The sequence below is a fragment of the Odontesthes bonariensis genome, chromosome 10 (assembly GCF_027942865.1).
Source record: "Odontesthes bonariensis isolate fOdoBon6 chromosome 10, fOdoBon6.hap1, whole genome shotgun sequence".
Taxonomy (NCBI): domain Eukaryota; kingdom Metazoa; phylum Chordata; class Actinopteri; order Atheriniformes; family Atherinopsidae; genus Odontesthes; species Odontesthes bonariensis.
This window is the reverse complement of record NC_134515.1, coordinates 7949304-7966518: the sequence shown is the minus strand read 5'-3', so window position 1 is coordinate 7966518 and position 17215 is coordinate 7949304. Positions and strand designations below refer to the sequence as shown.

Genomic DNA, 17215 nt, shown 5'->3' with positions numbered 1-17215 from the left:
ATTTTTGGAGGAGCATTTTTTCCAGTGTAACTGTATCACCGTCCCACTGGACATACCTTAAAGCATTCAAACCCAATCTTTCATGTTTAAATTATAGATAACAAATTTGATTATCATATACAGTACTGTTATTTAGCTGGGATATCACAGGCGTACATTAATGTTTATTAGATATTATTCTTTAGTATCACATCTACACGCTAGGTAAAGCAATATTCTGATAAAGTAGCCTTACACACTACAGATAAGTGACATTTCATCCTCACTTAACCCAATTATGTTGAGAAGTTGGGGTCGGAGCACAGGGCCAGCCGTGAAATGGCTCCCCTGCAGCAGAGGGGTTAAGGGTCCTACAGTGGCAGCTTGAACCTTTGACCTCCTGATCAGGGACCCGGAGCCTTAACTGCTGCCAAAGCATAATTGAAGTGTTGCTATGCTAAGCTTTTAAAGAATGATTTTCCCTCTTTTTGCTGACAAAATGTCACAAGTAACCAGGATGTTGTGTAAAATGTTCAACTGGCAGAACCTGCTTTCCAGTCTGGGAATGAAACTGGTCTCTGAGTAGTTACTGTTACTCAGTTGTTTTTTTAACGCTGTTTTTTTCTAATTTGCATGATTTTGCCTCTTTATGTGGAGTTGAACCTGTTTTTCTAACATGATATAAACAGAAATGCTGAACACAGTGTGTTTGTCCGCATCTGTGTGGAGGCTGAGATGTGGAAAGTGGCAGGTTGAACACAGCAACTGTAATCTGAAGCCAAAGGAACGCACAATTTTCATACTGCAAACTTTTTTTTTAAAAAGCACAAAAGACAGAATGTGTCGGAAAACACATGGACAGGCATTCCGAGCGGTTCCTGCTTTTGATTAGTCGATATGAGTTGAAAATGAAATGTGAGGGACTGTAAACCAAATTTCTATAAGCTCTGAAAAGAGGGATGAAGGAGTCCATAACTACAACATGGCTCGTGTTACTGTAAACCTATAGTATGAAAGCCCCCCCAACTTAAAGCATGTTAAACATATCATCCTAACAGACCACCGTGCAGTTGATTCTGCACCTGAAAGTTGTTTTTTCCCCCCCAAGTTCTTGGAAAATTGCTCGTCATACTTGTCAACTCTAATATGTTGTACATTTTTACAAGCCTCTTTGTTGTGATTGCAGCAGTTGGTCTATAGACTTGAAGTATACTCATAAAAACAAAGTTTATTCTCTTGGGTCTGTTTGTAGCTTCAGTATGATGTTCCAAGTGGAAGAGAAAAGTACATGAAATGGACCTTTTTTTTTTTTTGGGGGGGGGGTGTGTTTTGTCACTCTTTAATCCATGCTGCCACCTAGTGGTTGAGTATTGTCGGTATGTGAGAGTGAGGCAACTCTAACTCTCTGCTTGCTTGTTAAATGATCACGTTGGGTACTGAGCAGCAGAACAGAACCACCTGTGTTCAGTTCATTGCATGGATGAGCAAAAAAACAGCTGCTGCATAGCTCCCCCAAAGCAAAGAGGTGGATAAGCTCTCCGGTTTCAGGTTCTTGGGCATTCACATCAGTGAGGACCTTAAAATGGAGTCTAAACTCCACTGCTCTGGTAACAAAGGCTCATTGGAGACTATACGTAAGAAGAAGACTAACTTCTCTGCAAAGCATTGTAGGGAACGGGAACATTGTAACATACCTCATATGGACCTGGTAGGGAAACTGTGGTTATAGCTCTCCAAAGAGCTATAACCACAGCTCAAAAGATCACTGGGTCCCCTTTGCCCCCCCTGGAAGACTTTCTGCAGATCTTGCTGCCTCAGCAGAGCATGCAACATTGTAAAGGGCGACACTCATCCCTTTCAACACCTGTTTTCACTGCTGCCATGTGGAAGGTGCTGCAGAGCCCTAAAGTGCCTCACTTCCAGATTCAGAAACTGTTTCAACCCAACAGCCATCTGTGATCGGAGCTCTTATCCCCGAACCCTCACCACAACAAGTTTAACGCACGTGCATGAGAACTTTCATCTATTTATTTTTTTTGTTCTATATTATACAGATTTTACCTAATTAGAGTAATTAGTTTTCATTCAATATGCAAATGAGTAGAGTAAATGGCGTACAGTTCTAAAAGAGAGATGGCAAACTCCACTATGTGTCAAGATGCACTGACAATAAAGGTATTTTGATTCTGATTCTGACCCTTTAAAGTATGATTATGGGACCTTTGGAGGCTGTCCTGTGGGGCTTTTTGGTGGTGGGATGAGGCCAAAGAGGATTGCGTTTGTTCAAGTGCATGCTGGAAATCATCAGCCAAACATGCTAGCTTAACATTGAGTCCTCAGCAACACATTTCCTGAGTTTGATGCACATCAGATTCATATTTATCGACATAGGGAATGGACAGACATACAGATATTCCTTAATTTGATGAAAGGAAGGAGAGCAAAGTTAAAGGGTTCAAAGTGCTCACTTAGGAAACTCCCATTACTTCACTTCACTGCACACACCTGCAGCTCTTACTACATTTGGTCTGGTGTGGATGATGAAATGCTGTCTGGGGAGCTTTGATTTATTTGGCTGAAGATAAGCAGCCAGAGAACTCCAGAATATCTCTGCATTTATCCTGTTGCCTCACTCGTCAGTGTTGAATGCCAGTTGATCTTCTTTCAGAGCCAGTTTGACAGATGAGGTGGTGTCTGGGTTAGAATCATTTTGACTGAATCTTTCTTTCTTTCTTTCTTTCTTTCTTTCTTTCTTTCTTTCTTTCTTTGGTCCATCAGTCAAAATTAACTGTTTATCAAAGCACTGCTATTTTATTTTGCAAGTGTTTATGAACTAAAACGAGGCCTCTTTATTTTCGGTGTCAAAGATTTTAAACTTGTGGGGACTTCTTTGAGAAATCTCTCTAAAACTGTATTCAGATCCATCTTGTTTGGTTTAATTATTGTTGATATGCATCTACAACTGGACTGGAGTCCACCTGGGGCAAAGTTGACTTAGAGGACATAGCTTTAAAGGCAAAATATATGTATTTAACTTATATATGTTGAGGGCATTGTGGTCTTAATTTATCTGAGAAGAAAGAAGTTTTACACTGCCTTCAGAGGGCTGGAGAGAGGAGGGGAAATCATATAATCTATGGACTGCATTTGATTAACTGAGACAAAAACCTTTTTCTTTTTTTTTTTTTCCCACAATCTGTTTATTAATATTTTCAAATAAAGAACAAATAACACAACCCCATGACAGAGACTAAGGACAAAAAACAGCTTAGCATAGAATGGCAAAAATGTATGAACAATAATAACACAGTATGTATATAAAAAAAGAAAAAAGAAAAGATTAGTAAGAAACATCAATAGGAAAAGAAAATGAGGAAAAAAAGAAACACAACAAAAAAAAAAGAAAAACAAAACATACAATGTTGAAGCATATTGTTACAGATGTGAGATCGCCACCGTATCATAACTCCAGCTGTCGGTAAGTTACTAAATGGAAAGTCCAGTTTTCTGACATAGACAAATAAAGGGTCCCGCATCTTATGAAATTTACCAAGCGATTCCTTCAATACACATCTGATCTTTTCAAGTTTAACAAGGTTGAGGATTTTTTATCCATAATGTATGAGAAGGAGGAGTTGAAGCAAAATCAAACGCCTTGCTAACAGGGTAACAAAGGAAGGTGGAACACAAAAAACTTTTGAACTAAACTTCAAACTTTCCAGTGAAGCAAACTCTTCTCATTAACGGCTAACACCATCTCTGCAGAGGAGTACGGTGGCGGCACCATCATGCACCAAAGGAAATGAGGAGCGTATCAATGAAGTCGGCCAGTATCTGCCTGAATGTGTGAAGATGAAAATCAAATCAAATTCATTTTTATAGCACATTTCATGTACAAAACAATTCAAAGTGCTTTACATAAAATAAAAGCATTGCAGCAGGGAGTGTAAGAAGCATTAAAAATACATAAAAGAATATAAAGAGAAACAAATAGAATAAATTAATTTAAAAACAGGCAACAGTCCAGATAAATTAAAAGATATCGTGTAGATTTCATGCATAGACACATGAGAAAATAAATGTTTTTAACCTGGATTTAAAAATGTCTACATTTGGTGAAAAAATATGTGGCATCAGGACAGGTCTCGGACTATCCTGTGGTCGCACCAAAGCTCAGATAAACATCGCAAAACACATGGAAATGGATCTGAACGTGGCAGTTTCGAGAAACTTTTCGACCACTCTGTTCCAAGCTTTAGAGACTGTCGGGATGAGAGCAATCAATTTAAGGAACCTATCCATCTTAGAAGACTCAAAGATGTGATTTCCAACCAATAATCTTCTATAGAGCACTAAAAAAAAAGAGTAGGAATACTTTTGTAAATCAATATTTATTTGTACTTATTTCTTTTGCACTTAGTCGTGATGAGTTGCCATGAGAAAGACTCCAGTTTTATCTTCACTATTAAAAAGTGCCGTTGGCCCAATCCAGGGTTCACTTGGAGCTACCGTAGATTTAGAAGTGGTGAAGTGTTCTTTTTCTTCAGGGGATCAAAGATTCGTGGTCACGTGGCCCTTCGACCAGGTTGTTGGGGGCCGGACATTCAACTGACCTCAGAGTAGTTGGTGACTACCAGAAATGGGACCAAGTCACACATGTGCAAGTCTCAAGTAAGTCCCAAGTCTTAGCTTTCAAGTCTCAAGTAAGTCCCAAGTCTTAGCTTTCAAGTCTCAAGTAAGTCTCAAGTCTTAGCTTTCAAGTCTCAAGTAAGTCTCAAGTCTTAGCTTTCAAGTCTCAAGTAAGTCCCAAGTCTTAGCTTTCAAGTCTCAAGTAAGTCTCAAGTCTTAGCTTTCAAGTCTCAAGTAAGGCCCAAGTAATTTTTTCTTGGGCAAGTCAAGTCAAAGTCAAGTCTCCTTATTATTGCAATTTTACCTGCAGAATCTGATCTTAATAAAGTGAAAAGACAAGATATAAGTAACTGTCCCCACCCCGTATCATATCAAGCTAACGTTAGCTAACTACCGACTAGGCTAACAGGATAATATTAGCTAATTTGACAAGCACTTAGTGGTCGGAATGGATCTTCAAATGACGAACGAAGTTCGAAATTATGCTAGATGCTTAACACTCAAGTCATTCAAGTCATCGTGTCTCAAGTCAACTCAAGTGCCGAGTCTTCAACTTCCAAGTCCGAGTCGAGTCTCAAGTCTTTTATTTTCAGTCAAATCAAGTCACAAGTCATCAAAACAGCAACTCGAGGGCTAAGCGGTAAGCCAAGGGGAGTAATTGGTGATTGAGCCATTGAAGCCACCTTATGTTGGAGGAGTGCACTTTATGGTGGATTATTATTAGGATCACCCACACTATTATCCACAGTAATGCCTCGCATGTAACTTATCTCCCCTCTACAAAGTTCAGTCAAGTTACCAACACCCCTGACACGCAAATGAGTGTAACACACAAGTAGAGTTTCAGTTTTACGGACCACAAAGTTATTACCAACACTGCTGTGACATAACCATTAAATACCGCCGCGTGCTCGCGGTGTGGTGTCATGTTGCAGGCAGCAGTGTAAAAGATCACCACGCTGTCCTGCAGAACATGAAGGCTGCTGGAGACCTCGAAAGCAGAACCAACTGCCATGACACAAAATCCAGAAGTACCGTGTCAAATGGGCCACTAAAACCCTGTAAGATACCAATTATACACCTCCTGTTGCACAAGTTATTACGAAGCAACAAGTTCTCACTTGTGTTCTCGTTTGAACTGAGTCCAAAGAAGCCTGAGCAAACCCCAAGTCCTTTCTGAGGAATCCCCTCATTGTGATGAAGCTGTTGTAAAGTTTTATTTGATTCGTGAATGAAGCGGAGCTGTGCTGTAGCAGCCTGCTGCTGTCAGCCAGCCAGAGATGGAAGGAGACAGGAGGAGGGGGGGGTATTCTTATCTGCCAATGCCTTGTAATTTAAGACGGTGCCCCGTTATACATGCGCACTAGCTCACACGCTGCAGATACACTCGTAAAGGCCTTAATCCTACAACATATTTACCAAAATGAAGAGCGGATCGTACCACGTATCCTTAATTTAGATATTTTGAAGGTACACACAGTTATTTTTGGGAGTTTGTTCACCTCAGCTTTGCACAGACTGAAGACAAAGGTAAGGACGAGGCATCAAATCTCAGCTCCTTACACAGAAACTGATCTGCATTGTGTGTATTAGAGGATTATTTTTGGTAGTTTGTGGCCAGTTATGTGCTTTTCAGACACAAGTTAATGATTTTTGTTTTGTTGACTAATGCTGTGAACCTGTCTGCTCCCAGTTATATGTTCTGCTTTTTTTTTTTTTTTTTTTGGTCCGTACTGGGATCCATGAACTAAAAGTCATAATATTAAACTTTGATTTATTCACAGCGCTCTTTTTTTTTTTAGTTTGACACACGAACAGAGCCGAAAAAAAACACAAATGTGTACTTTGGTTTTCAGCGTGGAAATGTGTTGACGCCTGTGTGAGTTTCCACTGTTGGAGTCCCAGCAGTTTTCCTACTTTATTCAAACACTCGGAACATATTTACTTCTTATTAAACACGAGCAGCTGCTCGCTCCTTTCTCCGCGAGGCGGGGCCACGCGCGGACACGACTTTACTCCGCAGCTGATCCAATCAGAAAGCGCCCGGTCGAGTAACCGTGGTTACCGGAGCAGCTGTATTATGGGATACCCATGGCAGCTTCCACTGGAGGAATACACGTCGGCTGAAGATGTTAAAGCTTTTATCTGCACAACGTTGTGGGATTTGCGCGTGAACGCGGAGCGTTTGGGGGGATAATCAGGACTCCGCGCGTGCGCTACTAATGATTTACTTTGGCTTTTTAACCGTTCGCAGTCTGCTATTGCTCTGTTTCTGTCGCCTGTTTGGATCAGTCAACGTTGAATTTGCGCTTCTGCTACGTACATAAAGTTTATTGTTACTTACTAAACGCTGGATGTACTTTCAGATCAGATCAGATAGGAACTGATGATGCAACCATACTGACAAACACAGCTGGAGCCGGTGGTTTCACTTGGTCAAAGAAATGATAAGATACTGTGATTAAAGGGAGCATTGATGTGGATTTTAGGAATTTTAGAGCTGCTTGTGGGAAGCTGAGGTAAAAGATGTTCAATCCTAGTCTGTAGATGCTTAAATTAAGGCCACAGCCAGTTATTAAAATTACTGTGTCATTTCAGTCTTCGGCTCTTTAGTTTTCCACATTTCTTTAGTTGACCTTTGCTTATTTTATCTTACAAATACTTTGTACATATATTTTTTTTACATTGATTACTTTATTTTATTTTATTATATTTTTTATTTTTATGGCACCAAACAGACCAGGCCAAATTCCTCGTGATGTGAAAATTACTTGGCAAAAAAAACCTTTTCTGATTCTGATTCTGACAGAACATTGTGCATATGGTTTAACCCGTGTTGCACTTCAGCTAACCTGCTTAATACTTAAGTTAAACACATGCCTTTTAAAGCCAGTGGTAGCTGTTTAGCTTAAACTCACTCATTTTTGAACAAAAAGTGGGGCAACTTTGATTATTTATGTACAGCAATAATGCTTAAACTTTACAGCATTATTTGTTTAGTAACTGAAACCTTTTAAATTGTAGTTTTGCCGACAGTAGCTTTCTGAATTCCAGAAACTTAAGTGACCACACAGCTTAATGATGTATGAGCAGATTTACTTTAGTTTAAAAACCCGTTACTCCTTTTTTTGTCCCTTAACAGACTCTGTAGCACCTCGCCCCGTCGATCAAACCTTCTCCTGTCGTCCAACCACACCTGCTATTCTGTTGACCATCTTATCTTCTCCCCAGGTTAATCCAGCACTATCATCATGCCCGGCGAGGATAAACCACCACAACCAACACGCCACAGGAAAAAGACCAAGAAGTCTCGCTCCAAGGGGAAGAGTCCTGGTGGGAGTCCCACCACCGACCTTGGAGGCACCTTTGACCCACAAGATGACCTCTTGCTACCGCCAGTCCTCCAGCCTTCTTCTAAGAAGATGGCGGAGGAGAAGCCTAAAGTGTCTGTGGCCAAAGTGGAGGAGGAGTCCTCCATAGCCATCTGTCTTCAGGTGATTTTCCCCTACCTGCTGGCTGGGATGGGCATGGTGATGGCCGGCATGGTGCTCGACAACGTGCAGGTGAGTGAATCAACATTGTGTCATTTCATCTTTAAAGCAATACAATGTAACTTCTCAATAAGCCCATTATGGAGCTCCCCCTACAGGCTTGGAGGTAATGTACGGTTACGACACTGTCGTAAATACAACACCCTTACAACAGGAATACAACAGGAAAATAGTTTTCCTCAGTTATAACAAACTAGCGAGTCACTTTCCAAACACAGTGAAACATCAAGCAAGTACAACACAGCACAAAGCATGGCAGCAAATAAGCTACTTACTAATCCTGCAGAAAGGTGGCTAGCTCTGAATCAAACTTGTATCCAAATGTTCCTTTCAGCTCTCGCCAACGAGTAAAAGCTGTTCCGAGAGCAACTCTAGTCCGGTCTCTTGCTTTGTCGGCCTCTCTCTTTCTCTTCCTTGCTTCATCAGTCAACGTCTTCTTCTGTTTCTTCGGTGCCTCTGCCATGATGATCGTACTGACAATGTTGCGCTAGCTTAGCCTCATACCTGGGAGCGTGAGAGGGGCCTATTTGTTTTTGCGGTAGGTGTGCCAGAAAGCAAGTCGAAGTACTTCCGCTCAGCTCCCGGGCCGCTACCGGGCCGGTCCAGCAAAGTTACATAGCGCAGTTTTTCCAACTCAGACCCCCGAAGGGCATAGGAGACAGGCCAATCGTAATATTAAAACTCATTCTGGCCGCACAATTTTTTTCAAGCTGTTATTTTAAGGTAGAAATGTTACATAGTATTGCTTTAACAATCTTTTGTCTCCTCGCAGGCTGTTATAATCTCATGATGAAAAGCATCAGTTTGGTCTAATCATCTTCTTTGATGCCCCTTTTTTTTTTTTTTTTTTTACCAAAATTAAGCGGTACTGGAGGCACTTTAAATGTGCTAACATAAGCTAATCCAAAGAAAGTGACTCCTTCACCTTTGCCAGAGGCGGCGATTCTCATCCTCAGTGTGGTGCTGCTATGTTGCTCCCAAGGTCAACCCTGCAGACTTACGACAGCAAGAAGAGTTTGCATTACTCTGCTGTAGTGTCACAGTTTCTGCTGAGCATGAGCTTCTAAAAAGCAAAAAATTTGAATGTTTTTGACTGGATCCCGAGAGTCACCACACTGAGAATGAAGAGCCAGCTGTCCTGTGGTTGAATAAAATGGATCCACTGTCTCTTTCTCCAACCGCTCGGTGCCTCTCTCGGCTTCATTCCCTCCATATGAGATGAGATCGTTGTGTGTTTTATATCAGGAACCTGAGCAAAGTGCGCTGAACGAGATTTTGTTTTAGAGTAAACCTAAAACCAGTTGTTATATTTACGTAAATGCCGAGTAGATCGTAGCTGATTAGTAGCCATTTTCCCCTCTTTTTTGATTGCTTTTAACTGTTTTAATTTATATTCTATTTATTTTTTCTCTTTAAATTGCTTGTTTTTATGCTGCTTTATGCTGTTCTTTTAAATGCCTTGTCTTTATGTAAAGCACATTGAGTTGCCTGTGGTATGAAATGCGCTATATAAATAAAGATGCCATGCCTAGCCATGACTCTTACAGAATTGTTTGATATAATGGCTGTTGTGCTGCCTTTACTTGTAATGCTGGTGCTTCAGGCGGGGGGGGGGGGGGGGGGGGGAGAGTGTATCGAACATTATAGGAGTCTAGTTTGTCGTGTCCAGCCTTTTGTATGGTTGTTTGCATGTTCCCCTGGGGAACCCCACAGGTCATAGCCATTTGGTCTGAGACACAGTTACCAATTTCAACAAAATACTTCCTGTCCTCGAGATGCACATGGTCAACTGTGTCACATGCAGCACTCAGGTCCAGCAGAACTAGGACTGAGACTTTGCCTGCATCTGTGTTCAGGCAGATGTCGTTTGTCACCTTGATCAGAGCTGTCTCAGTGCTGTGGTGGGGCCTAAAGCCTGATTGGAGAGTATCAAAAGCATTGTTAGACAGGAGAATGTCACTAAGCTGTTGGTATACAACTTTTTCTAGAACTTTGCCTAAGAATGGCAGGTTGGATTTGGGCCGGCAGTTGTTCAGTACTGTGGCATCAAGACTGCTCTTCTTTAGAAGAGGCTTAATGACAGCAGTTTTTAAGGCCTTTGGAAATGTTCCAGTCTGGAGTGAGATGTTGACTAGATGAGCGAGTTGTGGTAACAAACTGCTCAGCACAGACTTTAGAAATCTAGTAAGCAACTCATCAAGGCAGCACGTTGATGAACTCGGACTGCAGATGGTCTCTTCGACTGTTTTGTCAGTAACAGGTGTGAAATGTGTCAGCCACTGACAACCACTTCACAAGCACATGGCTCAACACAGGAGGGACACTCTGGGGACAGTAATGTACACATTTTGGACAGAGAAGGTAGATGTCCCTTTTTATTTCAGGTGATCAATCACATGAGCTTTAATTGTCAGGTTTATTAAAGTAACTAATTACTTTTGAAAATAAGTAATCAGTAAAGTAACTGGATTACTTTCTTGGAGAAGTAATCAGTAACGAATTACTATTTCCAAGTAACTTGATAGACTCTTTATTAGGTGTGTTTATGTGCTGGTCTTGTATACGACACTGGTCCAAAAACTGGAGGACTGTCCTCTATCTTTCTATCAGAATCCAAACAAATATTAAATTTGAAAGGTTAAATCTTTTCTCTTTTTTTAAGTTGACTTTGTCCTTAAGTTTATCAGCGTTAAAAACATGTTTTTGTGTCTCAAAAGTGATGTCGATAATGAGTTTTTGTTGCCTCAGGCTTAAAAAAAAATCTCTTATTGTTTAGTGTTGCAAATTATAACTCCAACTAAATGTTTTTAATTCAGCAGATAATTATTTTCCCACCTAATAGTTCGATCTATTAATAAGAAATGTTCAAATTCATGATGACATGCTGAATTATGAAGAAGAAAATCAGAAAATTCTGACATTTGGAAGCTCTTATTGTACATTGTTGTTGAAGTGTCGGAATATTTAAATAAGGAAAAACAAATAATCACATTAGAACACATATTAAAACTCTAGTAACAGACTTTGTCAGATGAAATGGTGCACGTTGAAGTGCAAGTGGGTATATTTAATCTACACATAGCAGCACACTCCCTGTCCTGATATAGGGCTGAACGGGATTTAGAGATCAGCGTTTACTTGCAGCATTCCCACAGCGTACAGTAGGAATATTTGCAGTAAAATTAAAAGCGTTTGTATGCTTCACTAGTTTGTTTTAACCTTATCGGCACAGAGCATATTTGTGTATTTGGGCTTGTTGACTGGATCCAGTTCCAGGCTTCTGTTTCATTTGCTGCGCAGCCAGCTGTGCTGCTGTTTTCTCCGTCCTCCACCTCTGTCCTCCTCTGATAAATCCATGTCTATCCTCGCACGGCTACTGCATCTGTTGCTCATCAGTATTTCTCCCACTCTCCAGTCCAGCATATCTGTCACCCTCCTGCGCTGATGGAGGACGATTAGTCTTGAGTTTGGCTGGGAGCTGTGTCCCAAAGAGGACACGAAAGGACATGCACCATCTAACTGGAAGTGAGACGGAGACCAGAACACTACAGTGCAGCCTTTTGCGGTTGCTGATTTTATCTATCTTGTTGTCATACCTTTACCTTTCATCCCTCTACATCCCACATCCTAACTGGCTTGACTGCACGAGCTTCATTCAGTTCATGGCTAACACAGTTGTCTTTGACTTGGGCCGCATTACATATCAATTATAAAAATGTTTCTCTGATGCCCCCTTATATCTGTTGGGTTGCAAATGGAGGACTTAAAAATAGTAGGGCTGAGCAATTTTATCGATACTGCGATATATATAGATTTTTTTTTTTTTTTTTTTTTTTTTTTTTGATAAAGTATTGATTTTTCGGCCACAAGTATCTTTTTTTTTTATTTTTTATTATTAATTAATTTATTTATTATAAGTTTTATTTCTTTGTTTATTTATTTTAAAGCAAACTTTATTGAAAAGTCAGATGTTCCAATCAGTGAAAACACAGAACGTTTATATAATACAATACAATGCCAGGGGGTCACATTGTACAAAACAGTTCATAAAAATGTTATATAAAGTGCAAAGTTAACACGTTTGTTTCTGTTTGTCTGGCGGTCTTGTCCTTCCAGTTCAAAGGATGGACCACCAGTCCAATTAGTGACGATTCATGTCAAATCACATTGTCCCTTTTTCTTTTCATCAGAAAATGATGTAAGTGTATCGAATCGTTGGGAGAATATCGTGTATCGTGAGATTCGTGTAAGTCTACAGCCCTAAAAAATAGATGATCTATTCACCTTGATGATGCACGCATAAAGCCCTCCATAAACTGGAGCTGTGGTGGTAAAATGAGATGTAAAGATCCATAGTTGGAGAGCCTCCCAGAAGTCAGTGGCAAGAAAATGTTTTGAATATATTACACTAACCATTGTTGCGTTAGAGGATTATGTTCATTAAAGTTATTTTATTGTATATTAATGGAGGGAAAGAAAAGGATGTTGTTTGTGCAGCCCAGCTGAATGCAAAAACAGGAGGTGCTTGTGTTACTTCCTTGTGTCTGTGTCACTTTGACACAGGATGTCCCTAATTTTCAAAATGTACCGTACGTATAATATTACAATGTGTTTAATGTGTGAGTTAAAGGCCAGATCCGACGGCTGGTTCCTCAATACAGTACTAGAAGCCGAGGTAATGCCATCTGGGCTAAGTATGTGGTTAGAGACGGTGTCTTCCTGAGGCCCTCCGGTCCAAGAATGTCAATTGTGTCTAAATTTAGAAGCAGAAAATTGGAAGTCATCTGTGCCAGATGAACTGATTGGTTTCATCTGGCTTCATGGATAAGTATAGCAGAATATCTCCTAGTATATAGAACAATTATCTTTTGCAGTTGGATTTTCTTAAGAAAACTGAAAACTATTCCCTATGTTGTCGGATTAATTAGTAAACACGTTTGTAAATCTTTAAACGCTGGCTCATATATTAACTATGATATATTATATGACTGGAGTATGTTCAATAGGGTTGGGCGAAAAAATCGATTCATGTACATAGTGCGTACATGTACATTTTTAAAAAAAATTTTATGGGATGATTTTAAAAATCGATTTTTCTCCCCGAAATCGATTATATTACGTCATAACCGTGTCCAGAAAAACTTCATCAATTCATTACATTGAGTTAAGTTAAAACTAGCCCACATTTGTGCTGTAGGGACATTTCAATTAATTTTGTAACAGTAAACTTTAAAAAATGCCTCTTTTTGTCTCAGTTGAAAGAAATGTCAGCTGCTGGACTGACTGACACAGACTGATGTGCATTGTTTATGGGAACGACATTCATGCTAGAAGTGTATGATTCAACTTGTTTGTTTTTTAAGGAAGAAAATTGCAATTACTGATTATATCGAATTGCAATACTGGTAGAATCGCAATTATCAAGAATTGTGATACAAATCGAATCGTGACCAAAGAATATCGTCCCACCCCTAATGTTCAAGGTGAACATGTGAGATCTCCACTGTTTGGGTTCATTAAACCTGCGTTGTAGTAGCGGCCCCTGGTCCTGAAAGCTGTAAGATAAGTGCGTCGCATAAATTAGACTTTGTTTAAAAAGCCTGCTTGTATGATCTTTATGCTCACCTTCTGTGGCTTTGGTTGAGAAGGTTTGATGTAATAATTTGATTTCAGGCATCTAAAACATCATTAGCCCCTTTCACACTGCCGAATAACCCGCGTTTAATTCGCGAATTTAGCGTGTCCGCTGTTGTGTTCACACTGCCGACCCGGGCTGCCGCGTCAACTCGACTCGCCTTTCGACCCGCGTCGGACCCTAGTCTTTTTGCCGAGCCAAGTTTGATGTGAACACAATCGACGCGGGTCGGACGTGGGCGTGACGTGAGGAGTTTAAGGCCCAATCCCAATTCTATTTTCTACCCCTTCGCCTACCCCTCGCCCCTACCCCTCGCCCCTTCAAACGGAGGGGTAGGCGAAGGGCTAAGAATGTCACCCCTTCGAATTGGGACAGCACTTCACACTCACGAACGTAATAAGTCCGCGCTGTCAGTTGTTACGTAACCAAAAGCGACAGCTTTAGCCAGAAGTAAACAAACATGACCGGTGCTGTGGTGTTCGCGCTGTCCTGGGCTATTCGGATATTTTTAGAAATATCTGCGTCGAATCGACGGAGTGCCATCAGGCGAAGGCGTCTTCGACATCTGGGAGCATTGCTGGATCTTGTTACGGTATGTAGAATTATAAATTAATGCAAATAACGCGTGTGAGTGAGCAGCTGGTAGCTTCCAGAGCCGGCGTGTGAAAATGATTGTGTGTTTGTGTTTGAAAGTGCTTCTAACTGTACATTTGTGATATCGTGTAATATAGAAACAATTTGCTTGTCTCGTTGGATTTGCTGATTCATTGACTGGAGTAGTATCCTAACCCGGCTAACCTAGCTGAAAACATAAGCTAACGTTTAGCCTTTGTTACTCGCCTCGTTCCGTTTGGAATAAACATGCAGCTCATTCGTTTTTGAAGCGGTTTTCTTTGTACCAGGTTCAGATTTGATGACTTAAATAAATGCACTGCATTGTGTTTGGGAGGATGAAAGCCTGATCTTTCCATGTTTTTCTTTCCAGCAGACGGGTCGTCCTACAAATTATTGCCCATTGGACCACAACATGTACCCCAATTTTTTTGTTATCCCTTGTATAATAAATCTCTTCATACATATATCCGTTCCAGTCGTTCATATGATGTTGATGTGATAATCATGCTCACAAACCTTTTGTCCTTAATTTATTTTATTAGGCTCACATTACAGACTGGTAAGGCAGCTTATTTTCAGAAATAACAGCTTAAAGTGTCTGCTGTAAAGTGTGTGGTGCAAATATGGACAATAAACAGTATGAATATAAACAGTATGAATATAAACGGGCAACAGTGCAATCATCGAGAACGAGATGACCGGAGCAGGAACAGCGGAGGGCGCATCGGAGGTGCTGGGCTCAGTGATGTTCTGGGGGAACAAGACACGACATGACATTATAGCATGCACTTTCATCCATTGTAAAAAATTAAAAAAAGGTGTTTCAGAATGCGGTAGTGGTGGCTGTGTGTACAATAGGTGCATGGCGCATCAACTCACCGTAAAGTTTGTCTATCATGCGCTCAAACAGAGCTAAAAAGCGCTCCGTTTTCTGCTCGTGGCGCTTCTGCTCCTTCAGGCTCTCCTGTATCAGGTAATCCATTATGGGATTGGACTTCCTACTTCTTTTTGGGGATGGGGATGACTTTAGAAACAGATCTTCGTTTTCGGCGCTAAACCTGATCAGGCTCTTTGTTTGTGCTTGAGTCCCTGTGAATCAGTCACGTATATGAATACTTGTGATAATAGGTAGCGAAATGACGCTCATGTCACTCAAAAGGAACTTCTCTATGGTTAACCAACTACATTGCTTGTAAATACTCGTGTTACAATTTAAAAAATGACAACTCTTTCACAGCACCTTCACATGCATTGACCGATTACTCCATGTAAAATAGTGACTTTTCCCATGTGCGTTTATAACAGAAAATAACTACACATTGCCACCATGTTAAACTCACACAATACACCAGTTATCACAACTTAAAACGATTAAAACAGTTAAATTATGGCAAAAAAAAATAGAAGAACTTACATTTGTGTGGTGCTCTCGCTTCTGCCATTTTTAAAAAGACTCGCGATCTCCCGGTAGTCGCGTTGTATTCTGGGAAATATATCATACCCCTTCAAACGGAGTCTGCCTGGCCGAACCCCTCCGTTTCAAGGGCTACAACGGAGGGGTAGGGCTAAGGGGAAGGGCTTTGGAAGAGTATTGGGACAACACTACCTCTTCACGTGAACGCGCAAAACGGAGGGGAAGGGGTAAGGGGTAGGGCCAAGGGGTGAATTGGGATTGGGCCTAAAAGACAGAATGGACAGCTGATTCAGAACAACAGAGACAGGTGAGGACAAGTTTCACTCTGTTTTAGCCTACATCAAGTTCGAGACATTTTTTAATATGGCCAACTGGTGAGACAAGGAGGTCCGCGAGCTCCTCAGCCCCCGAGCAGAGGACGTTATTTACTGCCACATTTCGGGGACGGTGAAAGATGGACCTCTGCTGGAAGGGCTGGCGAGAAAGATGGGAGAGCGCGGTTTCCCACGCAGCAAGACGCACCGTAAAGTAACATCTCCATGAACTGCATTGCAAAAACGAGTTTTCAAGGTGTCCCGCCATCGTTTGTTTGAAAAATTTGATGCAGACAGGTGTATTTAACCCTACCTCCGACGCATGGCTTGTGCCTACGTCATTGTACACGCCCAGCATTTTATGTGTTTCGTGTGACGCTCTGCCACTAGGCAACTCCCCCTGAACTCGGCTTCAGGCGACATGGGTCACCCTGACACGCCAAGCGTTCACATTGCTCGACGCGGGTCGAAGGTGCAATTTGGACCCGCTAAGGTAGCGGGTCGCAGTGTGAAAGGGGCTAAAGAAAGAGAATAATTTGACCTTCCGATGCATGAAATAGACCGTTGGGACTTGTTTTCACTCCAGAAATGAGCACTAAGACCACTTCTTTTCATCTGTGTTTTGTCAGGCGTTTCATGTCTGTGAATTTCAGTCAAGCCGAAAAGTCTGAAAGTCCTGAGTGAAGGATCTTTGAAAAAGATAATATTGCAGCCTTTTAATCTACTACTTTGATTTTGACCATTCTTTATGTGTTAGTCTCCATCCTGTCGGATCAACGTTTAATGCTATACGACAAAACATCCATATTTTTTAAAATGAAAAAGATACTGTAGAATAAAGCCCATCTGCGGTCCATCTAACCCTTTTTAAATGATTAAGCAAACAAACTTTGACAGTCTTTTAGTCCAAAGTTCCATTAAATTAATTTAGGCTTTATTTATATCGTGCCAAATCACAACCAATGTAACCTCAGGGACCTTGAAAGTCAGCATTAGTTTTATTGAGCCTCTTGAAAGCAGGGCTGCACAGTGTGTGTGTGTTTGTTTGGTCAGAAATGGAGACGCATTACAAGATCAC

At 40.9% G+C, this 17215-nt stretch overlaps 1 protein-coding gene and 1 long non-coding RNA gene across 3 annotated transcripts in view; one reads left to right on the top strand and one right to left on the bottom strand.

Moving 5' to 3' along the window:
* Positions 1-5992: 5992 nt before the first annotated feature.
* Positions 5993-17215, top strand: part of LOC142390571 (solute carrier family 41 member 3-like) — a 50971-nt gene continuing 39748 nt past the window's right edge. The window contains exons 1-2 of one of the 2 annotated variants that reach the window (XM_075476113.1): positions 5993-6138; positions 7840-8171. In XM_075476113.1, coding sequence (XP_075332228.1) covers positions 7860-8171 — 312 coding nt within the window. In that variant the 5' untranslated portion in view covers positions 5993-6138; positions 7840-7859. Of the gene's footprint in view, positions 6139-6687; positions 7128-7839; positions 8172-17215 lie in introns of those variants that run through there. The other variant, XM_075476112.1, reaches the window with a different exon arrangement.
* LOC142390180 (uncharacterized) lies at positions 14891-16069 on the bottom strand. The gene is made up of 3 exons (XR_012770432.1): positions 15824-16069; positions 15289-15498; positions 14891-15159 (listed from the first exon to the last, which is right to left on the bottom strand). It is a non-coding gene; the product is annotated as an uncharacterized LOC142390180 (long non-coding RNA).